This window comes from Physeter macrocephalus, unplaced genomic scaffold, assembly GCF_002837175.3.
Source record: "Physeter macrocephalus isolate SW-GA unplaced genomic scaffold, ASM283717v5 random_195, whole genome shotgun sequence".
NCBI lineage: Eukaryota > Metazoa > Chordata > Mammalia > Artiodactyla > Physeteridae > Physeter > Physeter macrocephalus.
This window is the reverse complement of record NW_021145463.1, coordinates 27,839-50,869: the sequence shown is the minus strand read 5'-3', so window position 1 is coordinate 50,869 and position 23,031 is coordinate 27,839. Positions and strand designations below refer to the sequence as shown.

At 54.0% G+C, this 23,031-nt stretch overlaps 2 protein-coding genes across 3 annotated transcripts in view; both read left to right on the top strand.

Annotated features, from left to right (window-relative positions):
- Positions 1-13,882, top strand: part of SUPT5H (SPT5 homolog, DSIF elongation factor subunit) — a 27,106-nt gene extending 13,224 nt beyond the window's left edge. For both annotated transcript variants that reach the window (XM_055082593.1, XM_007114494.4), the window contains 20 exons: positions 2,065-2,316; positions 3,736-3,825; positions 3,934-4,004; positions 5,602-5,707; positions 5,939-6,032; positions 6,121-6,257; positions 6,679-6,834; positions 6,934-7,080; positions 7,944-8,090; positions 8,177-8,302; positions 9,181-9,265; positions 9,584-9,703; positions 9,788-9,890; positions 9,974-10,101; positions 10,193-10,298; positions 10,750-10,908; positions 11,029-11,197; positions 11,313-11,516; positions 13,284-13,379; positions 13,465-13,882. In XM_055082593.1, the coding sequence (XP_054938568.1) occupies positions 2,065-2,316; positions 3,736-3,825; positions 3,934-4,004; positions 5,602-5,707; positions 5,939-6,032; positions 6,121-6,257; positions 6,679-6,834; positions 6,934-7,080; positions 7,944-8,090; positions 8,177-8,302; positions 9,181-9,265; positions 9,584-9,703; positions 9,788-9,890; positions 9,974-10,101; positions 10,193-10,298; positions 10,750-10,908; positions 11,029-11,197; positions 11,313-11,516; positions 13,284-13,379; positions 13,465-13,608 (2,640 nt within the window). In that variant the 3' untranslated portion in view covers positions 13,609-13,882. The remainder of the gene's footprint in view (positions 1-2,064; positions 2,317-3,735; positions 3,826-3,933; positions 4,005-5,601; positions 5,708-5,938; positions 6,033-6,120; positions 6,258-6,678; positions 6,835-6,933; positions 7,081-7,943; positions 8,091-8,176; positions 8,303-9,180; positions 9,266-9,583; positions 9,704-9,787; positions 9,891-9,973; positions 10,102-10,192; positions 10,299-10,749; positions 10,909-11,028; positions 11,198-11,312; positions 11,517-13,283; positions 13,380-13,464) is intronic.
- Positions 13,883-15,395: 1,513 nt separating this feature from the next.
- Positions 15,396-22,467, top strand: TIMM50 (translocase of inner mitochondrial membrane 50). The gene is made up of 11 exons (XM_007114497.4): positions 15,396-15,530; positions 16,458-16,614; positions 17,147-17,178; positions 17,395-17,416; positions 18,888-18,946; positions 19,032-19,151; positions 19,570-19,674; positions 19,784-19,882; positions 20,865-21,021; positions 21,362-21,468; positions 22,258-22,467. The coding sequence occupies exons 1-11, from the start codon at positions 15,423-15,425 to the stop codon at positions 22,357-22,359; spliced, it is 1,068 nt and encodes a 355-aa protein (XP_007114559.1). The 5' UTR covers positions 15,396-15,422; the 3' UTR covers positions 22,360-22,467.
- Positions 22,468-23,031: the final 564 nt, after the last annotated feature.

Here is a 23,031-nt window from a genome sequence, read left to right as displayed (position 1 = left end):
AGGGAGAGGGAGAGGGAGAGAGAGAGTGTGTGTGTGTGTGTGTGTGTGTGTGTTTTGCTTATTAATTCAATATCTTTACCTCTTATAGGTCTATTCACATTTTCTATTTCTTTTTGAGTCAGTTGTAGTAATTTATGTCTTTCTACAAAAAAATTCATTTCCTTTAGGTTATCTAATTTATTGGCATGCAGTTATTCATAGTATGCCTTAAAATTCTGTAAGTTTGGTTGGTAGTAATGTCCTTTCTTTCATTCCTGATTTTGGTAATTTGAGTTTTTTCTTTTTTTTCTTGGTCAGTCTGGCTAAAGGTTTGTTAAATTTGTTGATCTTTTCAAAGAACCAACTTTTGGTTTTGAACGTCTTCTCTATTGTTTTTCTAACCTCTATTTTACTTATTTCCACTCTGATCTTTATTATTTCTTCCTTCTGCTTGCTTTGGGATTAATTTCCTCTTTCTCTTCTAGTTTCTTAAGGTGGAAGGTTAGGTTATTGATTTGAAAAAAAAATTTTTTTAAGTTGGTGTTTACAGCTGTAAATTTACCTCTAAGCACGGCTTTCTCTGCATCCCATAAATTTAGTATGTTGTGTTTTTGTTTTCATCATCTCAAAATGTTTTAAAATTTCCCTTACGATTTCTTCTTTGACCCACTGGTTACTTAGAAGTGTGTTCCACATATTTATGAACCTTGTAAATTTCCTTTGATTTCTGACTTCATTCTGTGTGGTTGAAGAATATATTATACTTGATATGATTTCAGTCCTTTTACATTTGAGACTTGTGTTGTGGCCTAACATATGGTTTATCCTGGAGAGTGTTCAGTGTTCCCCTGAGAATTTCACTGCTGTTTGACAGAGTGTTCTAGCTATAGATGTCTGTTAGGTCTTGTTGGTTTGTAGAGTTGCTCAAATGTTCTGTTTTCTTGTTGATCTTCTAATTGTTCTATCCATTGTTGAAGGTGGGGTATTGTAGTCTCCAATTATTATTGGTGAATTACCAATTTCTCTCTTCATTACTGTTGGGTTTTGCTTCCTATATTTTGAGGCTCTGTTGTTAGGTTCATATATATTTATAATTCTTATATCTTCTTGATGGATTTACCTTTTTATCATTATTAAATGTCCTCTGTCTCTGGTAACAATTTTTGTCTTTAAGTCTGCTCTGCTGTTAGTATAGTCACTCCAGCTTTCTTTGGTTCTAGTTGCTTTTTCCACAGAACATACGTTGGATATCTTTCTGTGTCACTACATATAGATCCATCTCATTGTTTTTTTTAAGTACTACATTGTATTTCATGGTACAGGCAGACCTCAGAGGTATTGGTTCTAGACCCTCACAATAAAGTGAATATCATAGTAAAGCAAGTCACATGAATTTTTTTGTTCCCCACTGCATGCAACAGTTATGTTTACACTATACTGTATTCTATTAAGTGTGTCATAGCATTATGTCTAAAAAAAACAACGTACAGGGCTTCCCTGGTGGCGCAGTGGTTGCGCGTCCGCCTGCCGATGCAGGGGAACCGGGTTCGCGCCCCGGTCTGGGAGGATCCCACGTGCCGCGGAGTGGCTGGGCCCGTGAGCCATGGCCGCTGAGCCTGCGCGTCCGGAGCCTGTGCTCCGCAACGGGAGAGGCCGCAGCAGAGGGAGGCCCACATACCACAAAAAAAAAAACAACAAAAAAAAACAATGTACATACCTTAACTAAAAAGTAATTGCTGTTGGGAAAATGGCACTGATAGACTTGCTCCCTGCAGGGCTGTCACAAACCTTCAGTTGTAAAAAACACAATAGCTACAAAGTGCTATAAAGCCGAAGAGCAGTAAAACGAGTTATGTCTATATGGTTATTCCATAACTTAACAAGTCCCTCTTTGGGGGCATTTAAAAATTTCCAGTCTTGTTTGTTTTCTATGCTAAATGGCTCTACAGTGAATGTCCCTGTGTGGGGGTCATTGCACAAACATGTTTCTGTGGGATAAATTCCTAGGAGACTGCTGAGGTGGCGGTCATTCCTGGTACCAGCAGTCGTGTCTCACTGTCTCTTTACACTGGCTCGGCCCTCCAGCCCCTGCAGATTAAGTCGGTAGTGGCACCAGAGCATGTGAAGGGCTACATCTACGTGGAGGCCTACAAGCAGACCCATGTGAAGCAGGCCATTGAGGGCGTGGGCAACCTGCGGCTTGGCTACTGGAACCAGCAGATGGTGCCCATCAAGGAGATGACAGATGTGCTCAAAGTGGTGAAGGAGGTGGCCAACCTGAAACCAAAATCCTGGGTCCGCCTCAAGCGGGGCATCTATAAGGACGACATCGCTCAGGTGCCTGGGGCTGGGCTGGGGTGGGGCAGCTGAGGAGGCCAGGGCTGTCTGTTCTGTCCTCCCCTCCTTTCTCTTTGTCCTTTCCAGCCCCCTGACTAGTGCAGAGAGCAGAACCCCACTCGGATCAGGTGAAGCAGAATCTGGACTTTATTGCAAGCACACAGGAAACGGATGACCATCTTCTGTGCATGTTCTATGCATTTTGAGTAAAGATCTGAAGGTGGTGAGGGAGTGAGCCATGCGGAGTTCTCGGGGAAGGGGTGTGGCAGAAGGCAGCCCATGAGGTAGAACTGTCACTGGCCGAAGCAGAGTGAGTGAGTGTGAGAGTGGCAGGAGATGAGCTCAGGGAGGCAACGGGGCCTGTGGCTCATCCTAGAGCTTTGGCTTTTACTGGAGTCAGATGGGAGGGTTCTAAGGGACACAGTGTGGCTTGGATTTTGATAGGATTACGCTGCTGACTGCATTGGGACTAGACCACTGGTTCTCAAGCAGGGGTACCCCCAGGGGACATTGCACAATGAATGGAGACATTTCTGGTTGTTTCACCTGGGGAGGGAGTTGAGTCTGATATCTAGGGGCTAGAAGCCAGGGGTGCTGCTAACATCCGTCAAGGCACGGGACGGCCGCTACAACAAAGGCTTACCTGGATGAGAAACCCTGCAATAGACTGGATGGGCCACGGAAGCAGGGAGACCAGTGAGGAGACTGCTGCCACAGCCTAGGTGGCAGGCGATGGTAGGACAGGACTGAGGCTGGAGTAGTAGAGGAGGGGGGAAAGGTCAGAATTTTTGAAGGCAGAGCTGACTGGTTTGCTACGAGGTTGGATATGGGTGTAAGAGAAAAAAAGGAGTGAAGAATGCCTCCCACGTTGTGTGCCTGAGCAGAGGGAAGGATGGAGAGGGACAAGATGGGGAGAGGAGTGGGTTTGGGGCAATCAGGAGGTTAGTTGCAGTTATGCTGGGTGTGCGGGACCTTCTAGACATCCAGGTGGAGATGTCAAGATGGCAGTGGAGGGCGTCCCTGGTGGCACAGTGGTTGGGAGTCCGCCTGCCGATGCGGGGGACACGGGTTCGTGCCCCGGTCCGGGGGGATCCCACATGCCGCGGAGCGGCTGGGCCCGTGAGCCATGGCCGCTGAGCCTGTGCGTCCGGAGCCTGTGCTCCGCAACGGGAGAGGCCGCAGCAGTGAGAGGCCCGCGTACCACAAAAAAAAAAAAAAAAAAAAGATGGCAGTGGATACTCAATTTCAGAATGGAGGGAAGACAGGCTAGAGAGTGAATTTGGGGGACTTGTCAGCAGTTTCATTTCTTCCCCATCACCCTTTGTCCCTTGCCCTTCCTGGCATCTCCTTTCCCTTTCTGTGTCCGGGGTCAGGAGGGGAGGGCTGGGCCCCTGCTGACCACCTGTCTGGCCTTCTCAGGTGGATTATGTGGAGCCCAGCCAAAACACCATCTCCCTAAAGATGATCCCACGCATCGACTACGACCGCATCAAGGCCCGCATGAGCTTGGTATCGTGGGGATGTGCTGCCGGTGGGGAGACGGGGTGCTTGATTCCCCTGCTGGTGGCCAAGCCCTCGTCCCTCACCCTTCCTACTCATGCCCCTTTTCCTACACAGAAAGACTGGTTTGCCAAAAGGAAGAAGTTTAAGCGGCCTCCACAGAGGCTGTTTGATGCAGAAAAGATCAGGTGAGTGTCCTTGGGCCGGGCCAGGCCGGGTGCCCAGAGCTGTGGTGTAGGATGTGCCTTTGCAGGTTCCTCCACAGGGCTGGGCTCCCGGAGCCATCCGTAGTTTGTGAGTCGTTAGCTTGGCAGTGTAGCCTTAGCCACGTTACTTAACATCCCTGTGTCTTGGTTTCCTCTGCTGCAAAGATTATAATAGTAACCCCCGCTTCCTAGGATTATATTGAGACTCAAATGATTTAATATGCGTGTGTACCCAGAACAACACTTGACACCTAGTAAGTGTGATTAGTGGTATCACATATTGAAATGAGATTTATCAACACATCAGGCTTTATAAAGTCTCTTACCCTCATCTCCTGATGCCTGGACACCTCAGTTGTGGGTACAGAGCCCCTTCCACTCAGGGTGTCTCCCTCCCCCTCCTCGCTGGATAGAGCATTGGAGCAGCCCAGCGTTTCCAGTGTTCCAGGGCTGCCGGGGGCTCCAGTGGGAGGGCAGGAGAGGAGGAGGTGGAGAAACAAGAGCCAGTGACACTTCCTCAGGTCCTGTCTGGAAACACATTATGAGCAGCCAGTTTTTCATTCTGTTAAAGGCTGGACTGTAGAATGAGCCTTTTGATTTGCCAGGCTGGGCTAATACCTCCAGGCCAGGCCAGATTAATACTGCACATGCCTGAATTGGACTCATTTACACCAGTGGTCTCCACCCGTCTGGACATCCCCTGCTGAGCACAAGCTAGAGTGACCTTCACTGCCCCCCAGTAGCCGGTCTGACTCAGTGCCCAGACATGTGCAGCTGAGCAGTCTCGCCTCTTGCTAAATGTACCATGTGAATGAGAAGATGATTGAGCAATTGGCAGGAGGAGCTCAGCCTGCTCCTAGCGCTCCCTTTTTGAGAGTGGGGCAGGCTTTCCCTCCCCACTCTAGAGCATGGGGCAGGAACTAAGGTCCCCCTGTCCCACATGCAGGGCCAGTAGAGGTAAACACAGGCTTGGGAGCCCCGCCCCCCTGCATTTGAATCTTGACTCTCAGACTCGAGGGCTCGGCCATGTCGGTCATGCCAACATGCCCTCCCTGAGCCTCATTCTCTCATTTCCCTGGAAACAAGGCTCATATTACTGATGTCATGGGCTTTGGGGAGGAGTCAGTGAGGTCATATGTGTCCGTGAGTGTTAACTGTTAGCAGTGTCTGATATTTTGTCTAGCTAGTACTCACCGAGTGCCCGCTGTGTGCCAGGCCCTGTTATAGGGGAAATAGTGAATAAAAGATGCTACGTCCCCCCCCCTTCTGGAGCTGCTACGTCCCCCCCACTTCTGGAGCTGCCATTCTAGTTAGGAAGATGGGTCAAACTTGCTATAGTGGAAAATAAAGCAGGGACGGGGGGCAGCAGGGTGCAAGAAGGTGGGTGCTGTGCGCCCTTCCGTTGAGGCGGGGGCTTCAGGCTTTGTGAGAGGTCACTCTCGCCGAGGGGTGTGTTTTGGGAGGGGATGGCTCAGGCATCCTGTGTCCTTTTCCCCTTTGCCAGCAGAGGAAACTGAGGTACAGCAAGATTTTCCTCTTAACCTCCACTTCCAATGTTCTCTCCCCCACAAACTCCCAGGTCCCTGGGGGGTGATGTTGCCTCTGATGGTGACTTCCTCATCTTCGAGGGGAACCGTTACAGCCGGAAGGGCTTTCTGTTCAAGAGCTTTGCCATGTCTGCTGTGGTAAGGGTCCCAGAGGGGGTCATGCTAATGGTGGTGGGAAGCGGGGAGGCCAAGCTTTCTCCCTCCTGCAGTCCAGGCCCCAGAGCAGTGGGTTATCTGGGCTTGTCTTGGATCCTCAAGTTAGGAGTATCCCCAGGGGATTAATCTCACCATCTCTCCAGTCCGCTCAGCTGGGCTGTGACACTGACTTTCATCCACTTCCTTCTCTTCCTCTTGTCTCTTGGGGCTCAGATCACGGAGGGTGTGAAGCCCACACTCTCTGAGCTGGAGAAATTTGAGGACCAGCCAGAGGGCATCGACCTCGAGGTGGTGACTGAAAGCACAGGTATTTGGTCTCAGTCAGTAACCCAGGCCAAGGAGTGGGCGGCCCACGGTGAGCAGCCCTCAAGTTAGCCCTGTGCCTCCCCCCACAGGGAAGGAGCGGGAACACAACTTCCAACCTGGAGACAACGTGGAGGTGTGTGAGGGTGAGCTCATCAACCTGCAGGGCAAGATCCTCAGCGTGGATGGCAACAAGATCACCATCATGCCCAAGCACGAGGACCTCAAGGTGGGGACCATGCTGCCCGTATGTACGTGGTGGGTTGAGGGCATGACGAAACCATGGAGTAATCTTGAGGACACTGGTTTTAGTTTGCTTAGGGGTGGTTGTGTCTGAGGCTTGTCTAGGCCCAGCATGGTGTGTCTGGGGTGAGGCTGTCTCCAGGTGGGTCTGAGGAGGTGTCTAGTCTGGTGTCATATGTCTTGGGGACAGGCTGTCTCTGTGCGGGGTAAAGGTTGTCCAGGCTGATATCCTGAGTCTCCGGGGCAGGCTGAGGTTGGTCCGGGTGGTCTGTGGTTGGGGGTGTGAGCCTGGAGTGGGTTTTGGCCAGGGTCTTTGTGAGACTACGAGTGGAATCTGAAGATGGGTAGACAGATGGGTTGTGGTGACTTCCCCTGACTTGCTCGTTGTCCTCACACCCAATCCCTAGGACATGCTGGAGTTCCCGGCCCAGGAACTTCGGAAGTACTTCAAGATGGGGGACCACGTGAAGGTGATTGCCGGCCGGTTCGAGGGCGACACAGGCCTCATTGTGCGGGTGGAGGAGAACTTCGTCATCCTCTTCTCTGACCTCACCATGCACGAGGTAGCTAGCAGAAGGCTGGGAGTGGGGTGGATGTGCCAGGAGGAGACAGAAGCCGATGAGCCACGTGGACCCTGTTTCACCCTTTCCCATCTCCCACAGCTGAAGGTGCTCCCCCGGGACCTGCAGCTCTGCTCGGAGACGGCATCAGGTGTGGATGTCGGGGGCCAGCATGAATGGGGGGAGCTGGTGCAGCTGGACCCCCAGACCGTGGGTGTCATCGTGCGACTGGAGCGGGAGACCTTCCAGGTGTGTGTGCTGCACGCAGAGGCAGGCTTACTTTAGGGGCTTCCTCTCCCTTCAGCTCCTCATCCCGGGAGGTGGCCGAGCATGGTGGCTAAGATCCCAGACTGCTCAGGTTTGCAGACCTGGCTCTGTCACCCATGGCCAGCTGTGTGATATCAGGCAAGTGCGTGTCATTTACCCTCTCTGTGCCTCAGTATCACACCCTGTAAAAAGAAGATAGCAGCAGCATATACTTCGTCAGTTGTGACTGAATCCGTGATATCAGATACGTACCCAGGCATTCGGTGCTTTCTCAAGGGCTGGGTGCTGCTGGTGCCTTCCTCCCCTTCACCGTGCATGTGGGAGCCACAGAGTGTAAATGCTTAGGACCCTGGGCTCTGGATTCACATCTCAGCTCTGTTGCTCTGTGCTATATGACCCTGGGCTAGTAATTGCCCTCTTCTGGGCCTGAGATTTCCCCTCTGTAAAATGGGAATTGTGACGGCACCCATCTCAGAGGGAAATTTTGAGGCCTCAGTGAAATCTTGTGTGAAGAATTTAGCATGGGTCTGGCACAGAGTGATGGGTAGACATTAGCTATTATCTTAACATCTATTCCTCTGCTCATCTCTCAGGTCCCTGATGCTCAGTTGGAATGGAGGCTCCTCCCAGAGGGTGTTTTGGAATGACTGGGGACATTTTTGGTTGACCCAGTGCCTGGGGGGTGGTTCCCTGACATTACCTGCCCCAGAGTCAGGGAGTCTAGACATCCTGCAGAGCTTGGGACAGTCTCCTACAGGAATAATCATCCCACTGTAGGGAAGCCCTGCTCCACATCACCCCTTTCTACTCTCATCCCCTAAGCATCCCCTCCCCTCCCTCCATAGGTGCTAAACATGTATGGGAAGGTGGTGACTGTCAGGCACCAGGCTGTGACCCGGAAGAAGGACAACCGCTTTGCCGTGGCCCTGGACTCAGAACAGAACAACATCCATGTGAAAGACATTGTCAAGGTCATTGATGGCCCCCACTCAGTGAGTATAAGCTCCTGCCCGTCTGTCACATCTGAAAGAGCTGGAGTGGGGCATGGCCACAAGAGTGACTGTCCTTCCCCATCCAGGGCCGGGAGGGCGAGATTCGCCATCTCTTCCGCAGCTTCGCCTTCCTTCATTGCAAGAAACTTGTAGAGAACGGGGGCATGTTTGTCTGCAAGACCCGCCATCTGGTGCTGGCAGGGGGCTCGAAGGTGAGACAGGCATGGTGGCACCCTGTCTGTTGGCTACCTGACTCGGCTCTTTGACCTACCCTGGCCCCAGGAGTGACAAGAATGGGCTTGTGGAGGATTAGGAGGGCAAGTGTCAGTGTCAGGTCCTTGGCAAAGTATGGAAAAAAAGGGTTATTGGGATACTGAGCTATTTACCAAATCGTTTGTTCATTCAGTTTTATTGTGCACCTCTTAGGTGCTTGACACTGGAGGTACGGCAGTGAACAAGACAGAACAGTCTCTGCCCTTCTAGTGCTGCTGCTCTGGAGATGAACAGATAAATACATGCGTAGTGCAACCGGGGTGGATGGCAAGCACTCTGAAGAAAAATGAAACGGGATAAGGAGATAGAGAGTGACGGGGGCTGCTGCAGGTGGCAGGAGCAGAGACCTGAAGGAAGGGTCAGAGAGCCACCTGAACGTCTCAGGGGAAAGCAAAGTTCCTGAGGTGGGATTTGTAGGGAAGTTGTACAGAACCAGGTATCAGAAAGGAAATCAAACCTGGGATCTGGGGAGCTGGGACCAGGAGATGGTTTTCTCAGGCCCTGCAGGTGGAATGCTGAATTCCCATGGCTTGTGGTTTCTGTGTCACTGGGGGTTTAAATTCCTGACTACTACATTTTAGTCTCACTCCTTGCCCAAGGGAGGCCTGGGCCTCTTGATTGACAGGCGCACAATGGCATAGGGGTGACTGTTTTCCCAAAGGGAAATTGAGGCATTGTGAGCAGAAGGAGGGAGGCATGGCTGCTGGGCAGGTTCAATCAGGAACTGTTCCCAAATGGCAGCAGGCAGTGTGGTGCAGGGGCTGGGAGCCTGTCACCCAGGCCCTGCCTTCCCGTTCACTTCTTGCCCTTTCCCCAGCCGCGAGATGTGACCAACTTCACAGTAGGTGGCTTTGCCCCGATGAGCCCCCGGATCAGCAGCCCCATGCACCCCAGTGCTGGAGGTGAGGGGAATTTGGGGTGGGGATATATGGGGGGTGGAAGAGAGAGGCTGTTCAGCCCACACTCAGTGTCTGCTCTGGGCTGGCCCGACCATGATGGGGCTCACAGCCCAGGGGAGACCCGACCCCCCCCCCCCGCACTGCAGCCCAGTGGTGAGGGCTGTGATGGGAAAGCCCAGGGCTCTGGTGGGGGGCCCCCAGAGGAGCCTCCTAACCCAAGGGTGGAGGGAGTCAGGTGAAGAGGGGTTGGAGGGTACCCTGGCTGTGGGCACAGCACTTGAGGGGACGGCCCCGGGGAGTGGTGACAGTCTTCTTCCCCAGGTCAGCGTGGTGGCTTTGGCAGCCCAGGTGGCGGCAGTGGCGGCATGAGCAGGGGCCGGGGGCGGAGAGACAACGAGCTCATCGGCCAGACTGTGCGCATCTCCCAGGGGCCTTACAAAGGTGACCTGTGAGGCGGTGTGGAGGCCTGGGGAGGGGCACGGTGAAGGAGAGCCCACGCGGTCTGACCTCCTGCCTCCCCACCAGGCTACATTGGCGTGGTGAAAGATGCCACGGAGTCCACAGCCCGCGTGGAGCTGCACTCCACCTGCCAGACCATCTCAGTGGACCGTCAGCGCCTCACCACGGTGTACGGGCCAGGGCAAGGCTGGGAGGGAGGTTGTTGGGTGGTGCAAGGGCCCTACTCACCCCACTTGTTCTCTGTGTCTACAGGGGCTCACGGCGCCCAGGCGGCATGACCTCAACCTATGGGCGGACACCCATGTATGGCTCCCAGACGCCCATGTACGGCTCTGGCTCCCGCACGCCCATGTACGGCTCTCAGACGCCTCTCCAGGATGGTGAGCACTCCCAGGGGACGAGGATGAGGGGCAATGTGGGGGGATCTGGAGCCAGGACAGAACTGATGGGCACACATCTCTCCCTTTCCAGGTAGTCGCACCCCGCATTACGGCTCTCAGACGCCCCTGCATGATGGCAGCCGCACTCCTGCCCAGAGTGGGGCCTGGGACCCCAACAATCCTAACACACCGTCACGGTGAGGGCCAGGAGCTGGGGGCTGGGGCAGGTTTCCCTGAGCCACTGGCTGTGTGCGCCCACGTGCGTGAATGGTTCTGCTGTGTTTCTGTGGGATGGACGGGTCTGTGTGGTCCACCCTGAGTTCTCTGCTCCCAGCCCCAGGCTGGTCATGTGAAGGGGTAGGCAAGGCTGGGGCTGGGGGCAAAGTAATCTCTCCAGCTCCCATTGTAGCATGCTGCGGTCACGACCTGGGCTTGGAGACAAATTGTGCGATCTTGGTCACGTGACTTTGGGCAACCTCATCTCTGTTTCCCAAGTCTCCTCACCTGTGAAATGGAGGCCTCTGGATGGGGCTGTTTGTGAGGATGGAGTTGCCTTGGTTTTGCCTGGTGTTCAGCCCTGTTCTGGAAGCATTTGCCATATCATTGCCATCACCACAGTCATTCTCAACAGACGTCTCTCCCCAACAGGGCTGAGGAAGAATATGAGTACGCGTTCGATGATGAGCCTACCCCATCCCCACAGGCCTATGGGGGCACCCCCAATCCCCAAACACCTGGCTACCCAGACCCCTCGTCCCCGCAGGTCAACCCACAGTACAACCCGCAGACGCCAGGGACACCAGCCATGTGAGTCCACTGGGGCTAGCGCTTATCAGCCGCTGTCCCCACCCTTTCCACTGCCACCACCTCCTTCCCTCCCCTTCTATTGCCCCCAGCTAATGCCCGCCCCCCTCCTTGTCTCTGCAGGTACAACACAGACCAGTTCTCCCCCTATGCAGCCCCCTCCCCACAAGGCTCCTACCAGCCCAGCCCCAGCCCCCAGAGCTACCACCAGGTGGCGCCAAGCCCAGCAGGCTACCAGAACACCCACTCCCCAGCCAGCTATCACCCCACCCCCTCGCCCATGGCCTACCAGGTACTGCTCACTTGGCACGCCCTTGAGGGTGGTGGGCTAGGATGGGCCTTGGGTCTATGGGGACAACCAGGCCAAATAACCTGTTCCCAATGACCCCATCCCTTTTTCCCTACAGGCCAGCCCCAGCCCGAGCCCTGTTGGCTATAGTCCGATGACACCTGGAGCTCCCTCCCCTGGTGGCTACAACCCGCACACACCTGGCTCAGGCATTGAGCAGAACTCCAGCGACTGGGTGACCACTGACATCCAGGTGAAGGTGCGGGACACCTACCTGGATACACAAGTGGTGGGGCAGACAGGCGTCATCCGCAGTGTCACGGTAAGTGCCCAGGCTGGTGGGTGGGCGGGCATCCCTTCCTTTGGGGTCCCCAGTCTCTCTGGTTACTGTTCTCTGTTTTCTTTTTAACTGTCTATCCCCATTTTCCAGTACTCATTTATAGCTGGAAAGATAGATGTGGAAAGGTTTGGCATGTAAGCTCTACGGGGCGGGGTCTTCTGCCTTTTGTGCGCGTGGCTGGGCCCCCAACGGCCTGGGACAGTGACTGGCACCCAGGAGTGTGGTTACTTTTTGACATACTCTTCTGAGATCAGTTCAGTAACATGGACTAAGTGCTCCTCTGTGCCAGCCTTCGGCTTAGTGCCAGGCACCCACGCCCCCTGGGCGTTCCCAGCTCCAGCTCTGCTGGCCTCTCTCCGTCTTTTCAGTCACTGAATTCTCTGCCGCCTCAGGGCCTTTGCTTATTAGTTTCCTCTGTCTAGAACTCTCTTCCTGCCATTCTTTGTCTAGTTAACTCCTACTCATCCTTCAAGAAAGCACTTGGGCTGTCTCAGATCTGTCTCTTATGGGTCCATGTAATTCTTTTTCATGTTATCTACCTGCTTAAAAGCTTCACGTTTACCCTGGTGTGGTTCTTTGATTACCAAGCCTATATTTTCTTCCCAGGTAGCCCCAGTTCCTAGATGAGGGACTGACACCTTCTTGGCCCTTCAGTAAATATTAATTGAATTAATTAAACACCAGAGAGGAAGATAGCTCCAGGCCCTACCCTCACAGATTTCACATTCCAGTGGGGGAGACAGACATGTCTCCAGACGGTGACAGCCCAAGTGGCCAGAGCTGGGATATGGGAAGCCCAGAGGGCAAGGGGAGCTAGGTGAACCCAGAGGAGGCACCTTATCCAACTTCGGAAGGGATCAGGGAGGGCTTCCGGGAGAAGGTGACATCTGCGCTGAGACCTGAAGAATGAACAGGAGTAAGCCGAGAGAAATGGCCGGGGAAGGGGTTGAGTGTGTTCCAGATAGAGTGCTTGTGCAAAGGCCTGGAGGTGAGGGAAAGTCTGGCACATTTGGGGGGTTGAAGTCTCTTCATTGTGGCTGGAACATAAAGTTTCAAGGGGGAAGGTGAGTGATGAGGCCAGAGGAGTGGCTGGAGCTGGTCGCATGCCAGCCTGGGGAACTTGGATTGTGTCCTGAGGGCACTGGTGGGTGGTGGAGGAATCTAAGCAGGGGAGTGATGGGATCAGATCTGTGGTTTGGAATCAATTCACTATGTTGCTCTGTCATAGTTGGCTCAGGGGCTGGGAGCCCAGGGGGAGGTCAGGCTGTACTACAGGGCTGTGGGGAGGAGAGGAAGGAGGGAGGTGGGAGAGACCCTCAGGAGGCTGAATGGACAGGCCTCAGAGCTGGAGGTTGTTGGTGAAGTTGCTGACTAAGACGAGGTCTAGCGCTCTGGCTGGTGCCGGGGACCATGGGGCCATCCTTGAGACGGAGACCCAGGATGAGGAGCGAGTGTGGGGAAGAAACTGAGGCCAGTTTGGGGCACAATGAGTCAAGAGCCTGAGAAACAGTCTCCCTTTTGGCCTAAGTTAGCTTCATACTGGTGCTTCCCTTGCTGATCTGATCACCCTGCCCCCATACACCACAGACCCCAGGCCTTGGAACCAGGCCCAGCCTTCACCTTTCCTGCCCCTGTGTCACTTTGGGAAAGTGACTTCTTAGAATAAGCCCTGATCCTATGTCCCTTGAGGGGGGGTATCAGTCCTGTGTTGGGAGCAGGCCAGGCTGACCAGGCTGTCCCCACCCCCAGGGAGGCATGTGCTCCGTATACCTGAAGGACAGCGAGAAGGTTGTCAGCATCTCCAGTGAGCACCTGGAGCCCATCACCCCGACTAAGAACAACAAGGTAAGGGAGGACAAAGGGATGTGGGGGCATTGGGCTGCTGCCAAGGACCGTGACCCCATGTGTCGTGTCGTCCCACCCCCCACAGGTGAAGGTGATCCTGGGTGAGGATCGGGAAGCCACAGGTGTTCTGCTGAGCATTGATGGCGAGGATGGCATAGTCCGCATGGACCTTGATGAACAGCTCAAGATCCTCAACCTCCGCTTCCTGGGGAAGCTCCTGGAGGCCTGAGGCAGGCAGGGTGGACTTTGGCAGATGAATCTGGCAGATGGAGAGTGTCCCTCCTTCCTTCCCTGGCCCTTGGCTCTGACACAGGATCTGGGCCCTGGAGCAGGGCTAGCCGGGTTGATCAGGATTTCTTCTATTTTCCTTCCTGGGTTCCTGTCTCCCTCCCTGATATTCATGGGAATCAGAGTAGAGTCGACAGGGAGGGTCCCCACCTTCTTGTACTCCACCTTCCCCAGCTTTTTTTTGTGTTACTGTCTTTCATTAAAAAGCTGTTTGGTCAAAAGTCGTGTGTGTGTGTGTGTGCTCGCGTGCGTGCGCGCGCGCGCGCTGGTTTGTAAGTGGGGTCATTTGCAGACCCCACTTACTTCCATGCTGTGTGGTCTTAGGCAAATAACAGTCCTACAAAAGCCTGTTTCCCCATCTAGAAAATGATACTCCCTATCCCAGAGGGCTGTTGAATGTAGAAGACATTGGAAAGAGATTATTAGAACAGAGCCTGCCATGTGATTGATAAAGTTACATCTTACTCATGCTTGAGTTAAGTGAAAATCAGTGAGTATCCCTCAGGAAACCTAAATTTCTCCTTTGGTGCAGGTTACAGCATTTGATAGTCTTTTCTTTTGAGCCCACGTAGCAGTGACACCAGAACTGCTGTAGCTTGACTAAGGGCGTGGGCATGGGGAGCAGTGTGGAGAGTGGGCTTAGTACTTGACCTTCCTTCACTTTCCTCATTTGATATTCACATGTCTCTTTACAAATGTAATATAAACTGTATTATAAAATAGTTCAGGGCTTCCCTGGTGGCGCAGTGGTTGAGAGTCCGCCTGCCGATGCAGGGGACGCGGGTTCGTGGCCCGGTCCGGGAAGATCCCACATGCCGCGGAGCGGCTGGGCCCGTGAGCCATGGCCGCTGAGCCTGCGCGTCCGGAGCCTGTGCTCCGCAACGGGAGAGGCCACAGCAGTGAGAGGCCCGCGTACCGAAAAAAAAAAAAAAAAGTTCAGATGTTTAAAAAGGTATGTCTGGAGCACCCATGTCCCCACCACCCAGCATAGGAACCATATGTGTACCAGATAGGAAGGACCCACTTGAGCAGCACACCCAGTCCGTTCCCCTCCAGAAGTAACCGCACCCTGAATCCTGTCTTCTCCTAACTTCGTACATTTACTACCTTAGTAAATGTCCCTAAATGTGTGGTGATTTACATGTTTTTAAAGTTTACATAAACGGTATCAGACTTGTTTTCCTCTCAAAATAATTTGAGGAAGATTCATCGTGGTTCCTGTAGTCTCTAAATCATGGATTTCCTCTTAATACCCCGAGTCCGCCAGATACGGGCAGCTGTTCTTTTGGCTGAACCTCCATGAGACTGGCTGGTTTTCCAAACCCATTTTAAGAAGCTCACGGGAGGAGGGGCAAGAAAGGGTTCGGAGAATGGGAAGGAAGACGGATGAGGCCTCTGGGCCGCCCGTGAGTAAGAAGGTGTGTGAAGGTGGCTTTCAGGTTTTAGGACAAATCAAGCAGCCACTGGGTCCCTCCCTTAGGGCTTCCGCTTCACCTCGGAGAAGTGGGTGTCCGGCGCAGACCTGGGGCGTGGGCGGCGGAACGCCGTCCGGCGCGAGGGGGGCGTGGTGCCGGCTGACTCCCAGTCCTAGTTGGAGCGCCCGCGGCAGTGCGCCCGCGGCAGTGCGCCCGCAGCCCTTTGTCTCTCTCGGGCTCCCGTCCACCCGCCCCTCCCCTGCACCACCCATTGGCCGCGGCCCCGGCCCGGGGCGGGGAGAGAGAGTGAGGGGGCGGGGTAGCGTGGCGTCAGCGCAAGATGGCGGCTTCGGCGGTGCCGTACCTGAGGTTGCGGAGCGGACTCTGGCAAGGGGCGCGGGGGCTGTGCGCGAGGCTCGCGACGCCGCCCCCTCGGGCCCCGGACCAGGTGAGCGGGGTGGGGGTGGCCTCCGGGTGCTGGGGCTCCTTCCTGGAGTTCCAGGCGGACCGTCGCCGCCCGGAGGTTTTGGGACGCAGCACCTCAGGTTGCTGAATGGAACACCGCCAGCATTTTGGGTCACTTCCCCGCTTCCCGGGGTAGGCAGCGCTTGCGTCCCGGGCTAGATGCTTGGGGGCTCAAGTGCGTCCTCTGGACCCCACCTCCTCGACCGCACGTGGGCGCCGGGGGAGGGGAGTCATCTTTTCCCCCATCTCAGTGACTGTTCAGGTAATACTTGAGGGGGAGGAGCCCGGGACGCTGGAGTCCCATCCTGGCCTTGCGGGTATTTCCCTCGCGGTGGTGGTGGTGGTGGTGGTGAGGTAGATGTTCGGGCTTCTGATTTGACCTCCCTCCATCTTGACAGAGACCCAGTCATTCTGACCTCCGGGTCCATTACTTCCGTGCCCTAAGCCCCAGCAAGCGATTGCCCCTCCGGCCCTGCTCCCATTCCCTCTCCCTCCATACCCCGCTACTGTGAGCCCCAGGCGTCCGGAGGACTTAACTCCCCGTCCTATCCCCTTGAGTGTCCTTCATTGTCTTGCTCCAGGAATCCCAGTGTTCAGCCAGGCTCCCTCATCTTATCTCCCTGCCCTGCTTTTTCCGGCTCCAGGCCTTCCAATCTTTTGCCTTTGGGATCCCGGGCACCAGAACTTGTCAACTCTTGAACCCCTGGGTTCCTGGTACCAGATAGTTTAGTTCTTGACCCTTCTGAGAGACCCAGTCTCCTGCCTGCCCCTCCAGGGACACAACACCTGGAGGCCATATGGGTGGCTGCTTCCTGGCTCCCAACCTCCATCCTTCTCAGACCAGGGTGCCTAAACCACCTTGATCTTCTTTCTCTCCTCTCTTGACCAACCTACTCCCTTTCAATTGCAGACTACAGAGATTGGGAGCCGAGCAGGCACTAAGGCCCAGGCACAGGGGCCACAGCAGCAGAGGAACTCGGAGGGTCCCAGCTATGCCAAAAAAGTTGCACTCTGGCTTGCTGGGCTGCTCGGGGCTGGTGGGACCGTGAGCGTCATCTATATTTTTGGTGAGGAACATATCCTTGTCCACCAGATTTGTTCTGTTGGCCCTCTATTCTGCTTGGGAACTTCCCTCTCTTTCCCCTAAGGGCTTCACCCATCTTCATTCCCTGGTTCCTCCCTCAATAGGGCAGCCAACTAGAATTTGGAAATGAGGGAATTCTACCTCCTACTCCTCTACTCAACGTTTTACTTTTTCTAGTTGGTTCCTCGCTAAGCTATGGGGAGTCAATTGGAAGAGGAGGAAGGATAGGCCGGGCCCACCCCCCTAAGCTACCTCTTCCCTCAGCACCCAAAACTCCAACCTTCCCCCTAGTCCCTTCATTCCTCAGAGACCCAGGAGACTCTGCCCCAGCCCTTCTTGTCTCAGAGGCCCAGGTATCCTGGCTACCAGCCCCCTCCTCTCTCTCAGCAGGCCATGATGCTCTAGCCCGCTTCCCTCAGACCCAGGAGGCTAGGCCCCCTGCCCTTTTCAAAACTTCCTTAAAACCCAGGAGACTGGATCCTCAGTCCTCTCATCCATCACTATCTGCCTTACAGGAAACAACTCTGTGGATGAAAATGGTGCCAAGGTGAGCGGGAGAGAGACCCAGAGGCCTTACCAGGGGTCCCATCCTGTGGGTCTCCTCCCATTTGGCCTGTTCAGGCCCATTTCTGGTCTGGGGTGAACCTCTCCCTCCCAGGGACCTTTGCCTACTCTTCCCAGGGCCGTGGAGATTCCTTTTCTGGGTGTGATGGGGTTCTGCCTCTGCCATCCCAAACCCTCCATTTTTCTCTCTACCTCCCAGATTCCGGATGAATTCGACAACGGTGAGTAAACAAGCACAGATTCTGGGGTCCCCTGATCCTCTCTACTGTGCCCTCTCCATTTAGTGCTCCCCCATCCCTCCATTGGGAGGTAGAGGAGTCAGCAGCTGGATGGCTTGGGGGGAGGGGCATACAAAACTCCAGTCCCCTTCCCTGGCCCTTCAGCCCAAGAGCAGATGGTCAGGGACAGATAGATGGGGGAGGGGAATCCTAGGTGGGTGGGAGTGCTTGGGGAGAACTGGGCTTTCTATCACCAGACACATGACTTCCTGTGCCTTAGATCTGAGCATCTGCAGCCCCCCACCCCCTTCTTTATGACAGCCTCTTTTTTTCCCACCATGCCCCTACCCCATCCAGCTCCTCATTTCCGAAACAATGCCTCCTTCCTTCCTCCCCCTTCTGATGAACCAGCTCTTAGAGAGCTTCTGACAAGTTGGATAGTAGAGAGTAGTTGTCAATTCTATCACACCTGGTCCCTCCCAAGAGAAATATAAAATTGGTAGGTCCAGAAAGCCACTTGTTTGTGGTAGGGATGTTTGCAAACTGGCATGTTAGTACATTGATTGTTTTAAACTGGGCAGGTAGGTAAGTATGCTGTTTTAACTGGGCAGATGTAGAGTCACACTGGTTTAAACAAGGCAGTATACTGATTTAAGTTGGGCAGGTAAACTTGTAGTTTTAAAGTGTGTGTGTTTGTTAGCTTAAGTGGTGTTTTGATATTTTGGTTTCAAAAAGGCAGGCCCGCAGACAGTAGTTTAACTGCGCTAAATATATTGTCTTGAAAAAGGTAGTCATGTAAGATTTCTGTTTTAAACTGGATTTGGTGTATTCATTTCTCCAAGATTTGTCAACCTCAGCCATTCTCATACTATAGATCATATAATTCTTTGTTGTAGGGGAGAGTCCTATGCATTGTAGGATGTTTAGCAGCATCCTGGGCCTCTATCCACTAGATGCCAGTATTGTGACAGTCAAAAATGTCTCCAGACATTGCAGAATTTTCTGGGAAGCGAGGAACAAAACTGCTTCTAGTTGAGAACCACTAGTTTAAAGTATACAGACGTGTGTATATGTTTATCGTGGCTTAACTAGATTTCACATACTTGCTTTTAAAGTGGGCACATTTGGAAACCTAGAGGTTCAAAATGGACTAAATATACTGGCATAATGTGAGCAGACTTATTTATATGTATGTGGGATTTAAGTGGGCAGATGTATAAGCATTCTATTTTGTATCTGGGGTGGTGTGTGGATATAAGTATTCAGATTAAAACTTGACAGGTGAATAAAAACATTTGTTCCTACCTGGCAGTTATGTCATTGCCTTTTACCTTTGTACTTGGAAATGAGCTGTTTCAAACCAGGTGGGTATGTAGACCTGTTTGTATCTGGTAGATAAATAAACCCCTGGTTTGTCCAGGAGGTTGAGCGGTGGCTTATCTTGGAATCCCTTTGTGCCCTGGTGTTCTCCTAGATCCAATTCTGGTACAGCAGTTGCGCCGGACATACAAATATTTCAAAGATTATAGACAGGTGAGCAGGAGCCCAGTCCCTATCCCTTCACCCCCAGCCTCCTGCCTCCTTGTCTGAGTGCCCGCATTACATCTCTCTTTCACAGATGATCATCGAGCCCACCAGCCCCTGCCTTCTCCCAGACCCTCTGCGGGAGCCGTACTACCAACCACCGTACACACTGGTCTTGGAGCTCACTGGCGTCCTCTTGCACCCTGAGTGGTCGGTGTGTCCTGGGGAAGGCAGCGGGCTAGGGACACCAGATAGGGCTGGGTGGCCGGCTTGTGATGATGTGGTTAAGAGCATAGACTCTGGAGCCAGGCTGGGGTTCAGCCCCAGTTCCACTCTGTGATCCAGGGGAAGAGGTATCACCCCTCATTGCCCTGCTTCCCTCAACTGTGCTACTCTGCAGCCTGGAGGTGGTTGTAAGTGTACCTTGGCACACGGTAAGTGCCATAGGGGAGTCACATCCTCCATACTCTTAGACCCTCAGTCACAGCCGTGTACTCCTGAACCCCTCCGAGAGCCACAGAGATGGAGAGAGCATTCTGGTTCCGGGAATCCCCCGAGACTGGGTCTTTGTCCTCTTGGGGCTACAGGGGCCTCCGGGTCTCAGTGTTTCACTGTTCTCACTGCCTTTCCAGCTGGCCACTGGCTGGAGGTTTAAGAAGCGTCCAGGCATCGAGACCTTATTCCAACAGCTCGCCCCTTTGTATGAAATCGTCATCTTTACGTCAGAGACTGGCATGGTGAGGCCCCCGGGGCAGGGGCGGGATGGTCGACGTGGCAGGAGGTGAGGGAGAGCTGCAGGGCCAAGGCTCATCCTGACCTTGTTCTCCCCCCCACCTCACCCCCCAGACTGCCTTTCCGCTCATTGACAGTGTGGACCCCCACGGCTTCATCTCCTACCGCCTGTTCCGGGACGCCACGAGATACATGGATGGGCACCATGTTAAGGTGCCACGTGGGGGCCATGGTGGGGCTCTGGGATTTGGGGGAGGGCTGGCATTTCCCAAAGGAAAGAGGACCTAGCTCTGACCCCAGCCTCAACCTGTTTCTGGTTGAGAAGCAACCGGCTGCTTCTGGTTCTGCCCCAGGTCTGATTCTGGTAGGACACTAGCCTGCCGCCAGCCTGGGCTGGGCCTCTAACCCCCTTTTCTCTGTCCCAGAATCTGGGAGTGGGAGCAGGGGAAAATGGGATCTCTTCAAAGAAAACAGTTGGGAGTACAGGGTAGGGACATGAAATTTGGAAGTGGGTTTTTGTCTCTGTATCTGGAGCTGAGTGTCTCTGGGACTATGTAATTATAGTAGTTTAAATGAGACTGTGTTGGAATTTGACTTGGCATCTGTTGCTGTGACCAATGATATATCCAGGGGTCCAGGAGTCTGTGGGGCTGTGAATGGGTCTCTTTGTGGGTCTTTGTCCAAGTATCCATGGGTCTTGGTGTTTGTTGGGTTTCTGACTGTGTCTTGGTGGGTCTTGGGGGTCTGTGTAGTTTTTCAAGGTTCAGAAGGACATGGGCTGTGATTGAGGGTCTTGAAGGGTCTGTCTGGGTACCTGTCTTTGTGTGACTCTCTGTGTGTTGCTGTGGATCAGTCTGCACCTCTATCTGTGAGAAGTTTACAAACGTGCAGCTTGCCACAGTCACCTGGGACAGCGGTTAAATACACAAGTGCCCACCTCCCTCCCCAGGGAACCTCCAAATCCACTTGCCTGTGCACCAGGCCCTGGGTCTGGGAATCTGTGGGACTAGCTCCTCTGCGCCCTGCTAGGTTTGATGTCTTCATCCCAGCCTGGTCTTCAGGAGGCCCTGTCGTGATGATCCCAGTGTGTGATACCAAGTGCATGTGTAGTCTGTCCACCTCTCTCTCCCTCTGTGGGTTCCTGGTGGGAAGGGAAGGAGCACAGGCCTTGACATGACCTGTCACCCACTTCCAGGACATTTCGTGTCTGAATCGGGACCCAGCCCGAGTAGTAGTCGTGGACTGCAAGAAGGAAGCCTTCCGCCTACAGCCCTACAACGGCGTCGCCCTGCGGCCCTGGAATGGCAACTCTGATGACCGGGTCTTATTGGACCTATCTGCCTTCCTGAAGAGTGAGGCTGACCCCTGACCTCCTGGCCTCTGACCCTGGAGCCCTTGACATTCAAGAGGAATGATAAGATGCTTGATTCTGGCTTGTTTTTTATGTGAAACCAGGGACTTGCAATGCAGGAGATCCGTGAGCATCTTGCAGTCTTTAGAAGCTTCTTAGAATGTTTGGGATGCTCCTCTGGAATGTTTAGGGGATGCCTGGGAATATTCAGGGGACTCCCTTTTAGACTGCTGAGAAATGTTCCACGTAGCTCTGACCCCACCCCGGTCTGACCTTTACCCTTGCGGGCCCTTCCTCCCTCTGACCTTCAGCTGGCTGACCCCCACCTGCTATCCCCACAGCCATTGCTCTGAATGGTGTGGAGGATGTCCGAACTGTGCTGGAGCACTACGCCCTGGAGGAAGACCCACTGGAGGCTTTCAAGCAGCGGCAAAGCCGGCTGGAGCAGGTGAGTCTTCAGCTTCCCCGCGTGGGTGGGGGGTGTCACCGTCAGTTCCCCAGGCTCTTGAAGGCGGAGCCCTGGAGCAACCTGTCTCCACTCCGGCTGTGTGACCTTGAGCAACTGCCTTCCTTTTCACACCACCCGTCCCAGGGGGCCCTTGTAATGAGGGGCGAATTGATTCTGTAGCCTGTGCTGAGCACAGGAGGCAGGAAACGCCAAGCATTTGAGATAGGTCCAGAGGCCTTGATGGTCTGGGGGTCCTGGTGTTTTGTGGGGTGGGGGTTTGGATCAGGTCTGGGAAGAGGGATCCTTGGACACTTGGCCCAAGGGTTTGGGCAAGGAGTTCTGATGACCTGTGATCCTCTGATTTGTAAGTGGGGATAAGAATATGAATTGAGTCTGAGAAAGAGATTCCCAGGAGTCTAGGCTGAGGTTGATCGAGTTTGGGGTTGTGTTCCTGGCTAGAGCTCCTGAGTACCCAAAGGAGGAATTCCTGGAGATTTGGGCCTGGGATCCCTCTGCATCCAGACAGGGGTCTTAGGGCTCAAGACTGGGCACTGGGGGCTTAGGGAGCAAGATGTTGTAGTCCAGTGTAGGGCCTGGGATAGGTTCCCAGGGTTCAGGGGACAGGCCCCCTGGGATTTGAGTCTGGGCTTCTGTGGCTCAAAGCTGGCTTTTGCCAGTGTCTGAACTGGGCCCTTCGGGTCTGGGTGCATCCTGTGTCTGGGCTGGGCAAAGGTTTAAGGAAGGTGGCCCCTGGGCTGACTCTCCCTCTCTGTCTGCCCCCAACTCCAGGAGGAGCAGCAGCGCCTGGCTGAGCTCTCCACGTCCAGCAAGCAGAGCCTCTTCTTTGGCTCCCTTACCAGCCGCTTGTGGCCTCGCTCCAAACAGCCCTGACCTCTGGGCCTCCTCAGACTCAGTGCCTGGGTTCTGGGTCCCGGGCCCAGTGCTCCCAGACCACGGCTTGGCCAACCACATGTCCAATAAAGGTCATCCCAGACGCCACACTGCTGTGTCCAGAGAGTCTGCAGATAGGGGCATCAGGGTGCAGTGTGGGACTCTTTGGGGGTCGTCCCACAGTGGCTGATCAGCTGCCAAGCAGCGAGGGCACTCTGGTGGGTGATGGTTGGTTTTTAACTCAGGCCTGGGAATCCGAGAACCTGCCTAGGGCCCTGCCCTAGCTGTGTCTTCCCGTGTGCCACGTGGTCTGCGAAGGTGCATCTTCCTCTTTGGCCCCAGAATCCCTATGGAAAAGAGAAGCGAGGACGGCACTGTGGGTTGAAATACAGGTAGCCGCCAGGCTGCTGTCTAAATGTGTGAAGTGTGGGCGCATGGGGCTTCGGTGGACCGGAGACCGCCCCTCTCAAGAGGGCAGCTGCTGCTTAGCTCTGCCAGCCATGGCCCTTTGGGAAGGTGGGCCTAGAGCTGCTTGATCTTCTGATTTTTCAGTAGAAGCCAGGAAAGGGGTTGTTTATATTAAATCTCCCAATTTAAAAATGTTGGCTCCTGGGCTTCCCTGGTGGCGCGGTGGTTGAGAGTCCGCCTGCCGATGCAGGGGACACGGGTTCG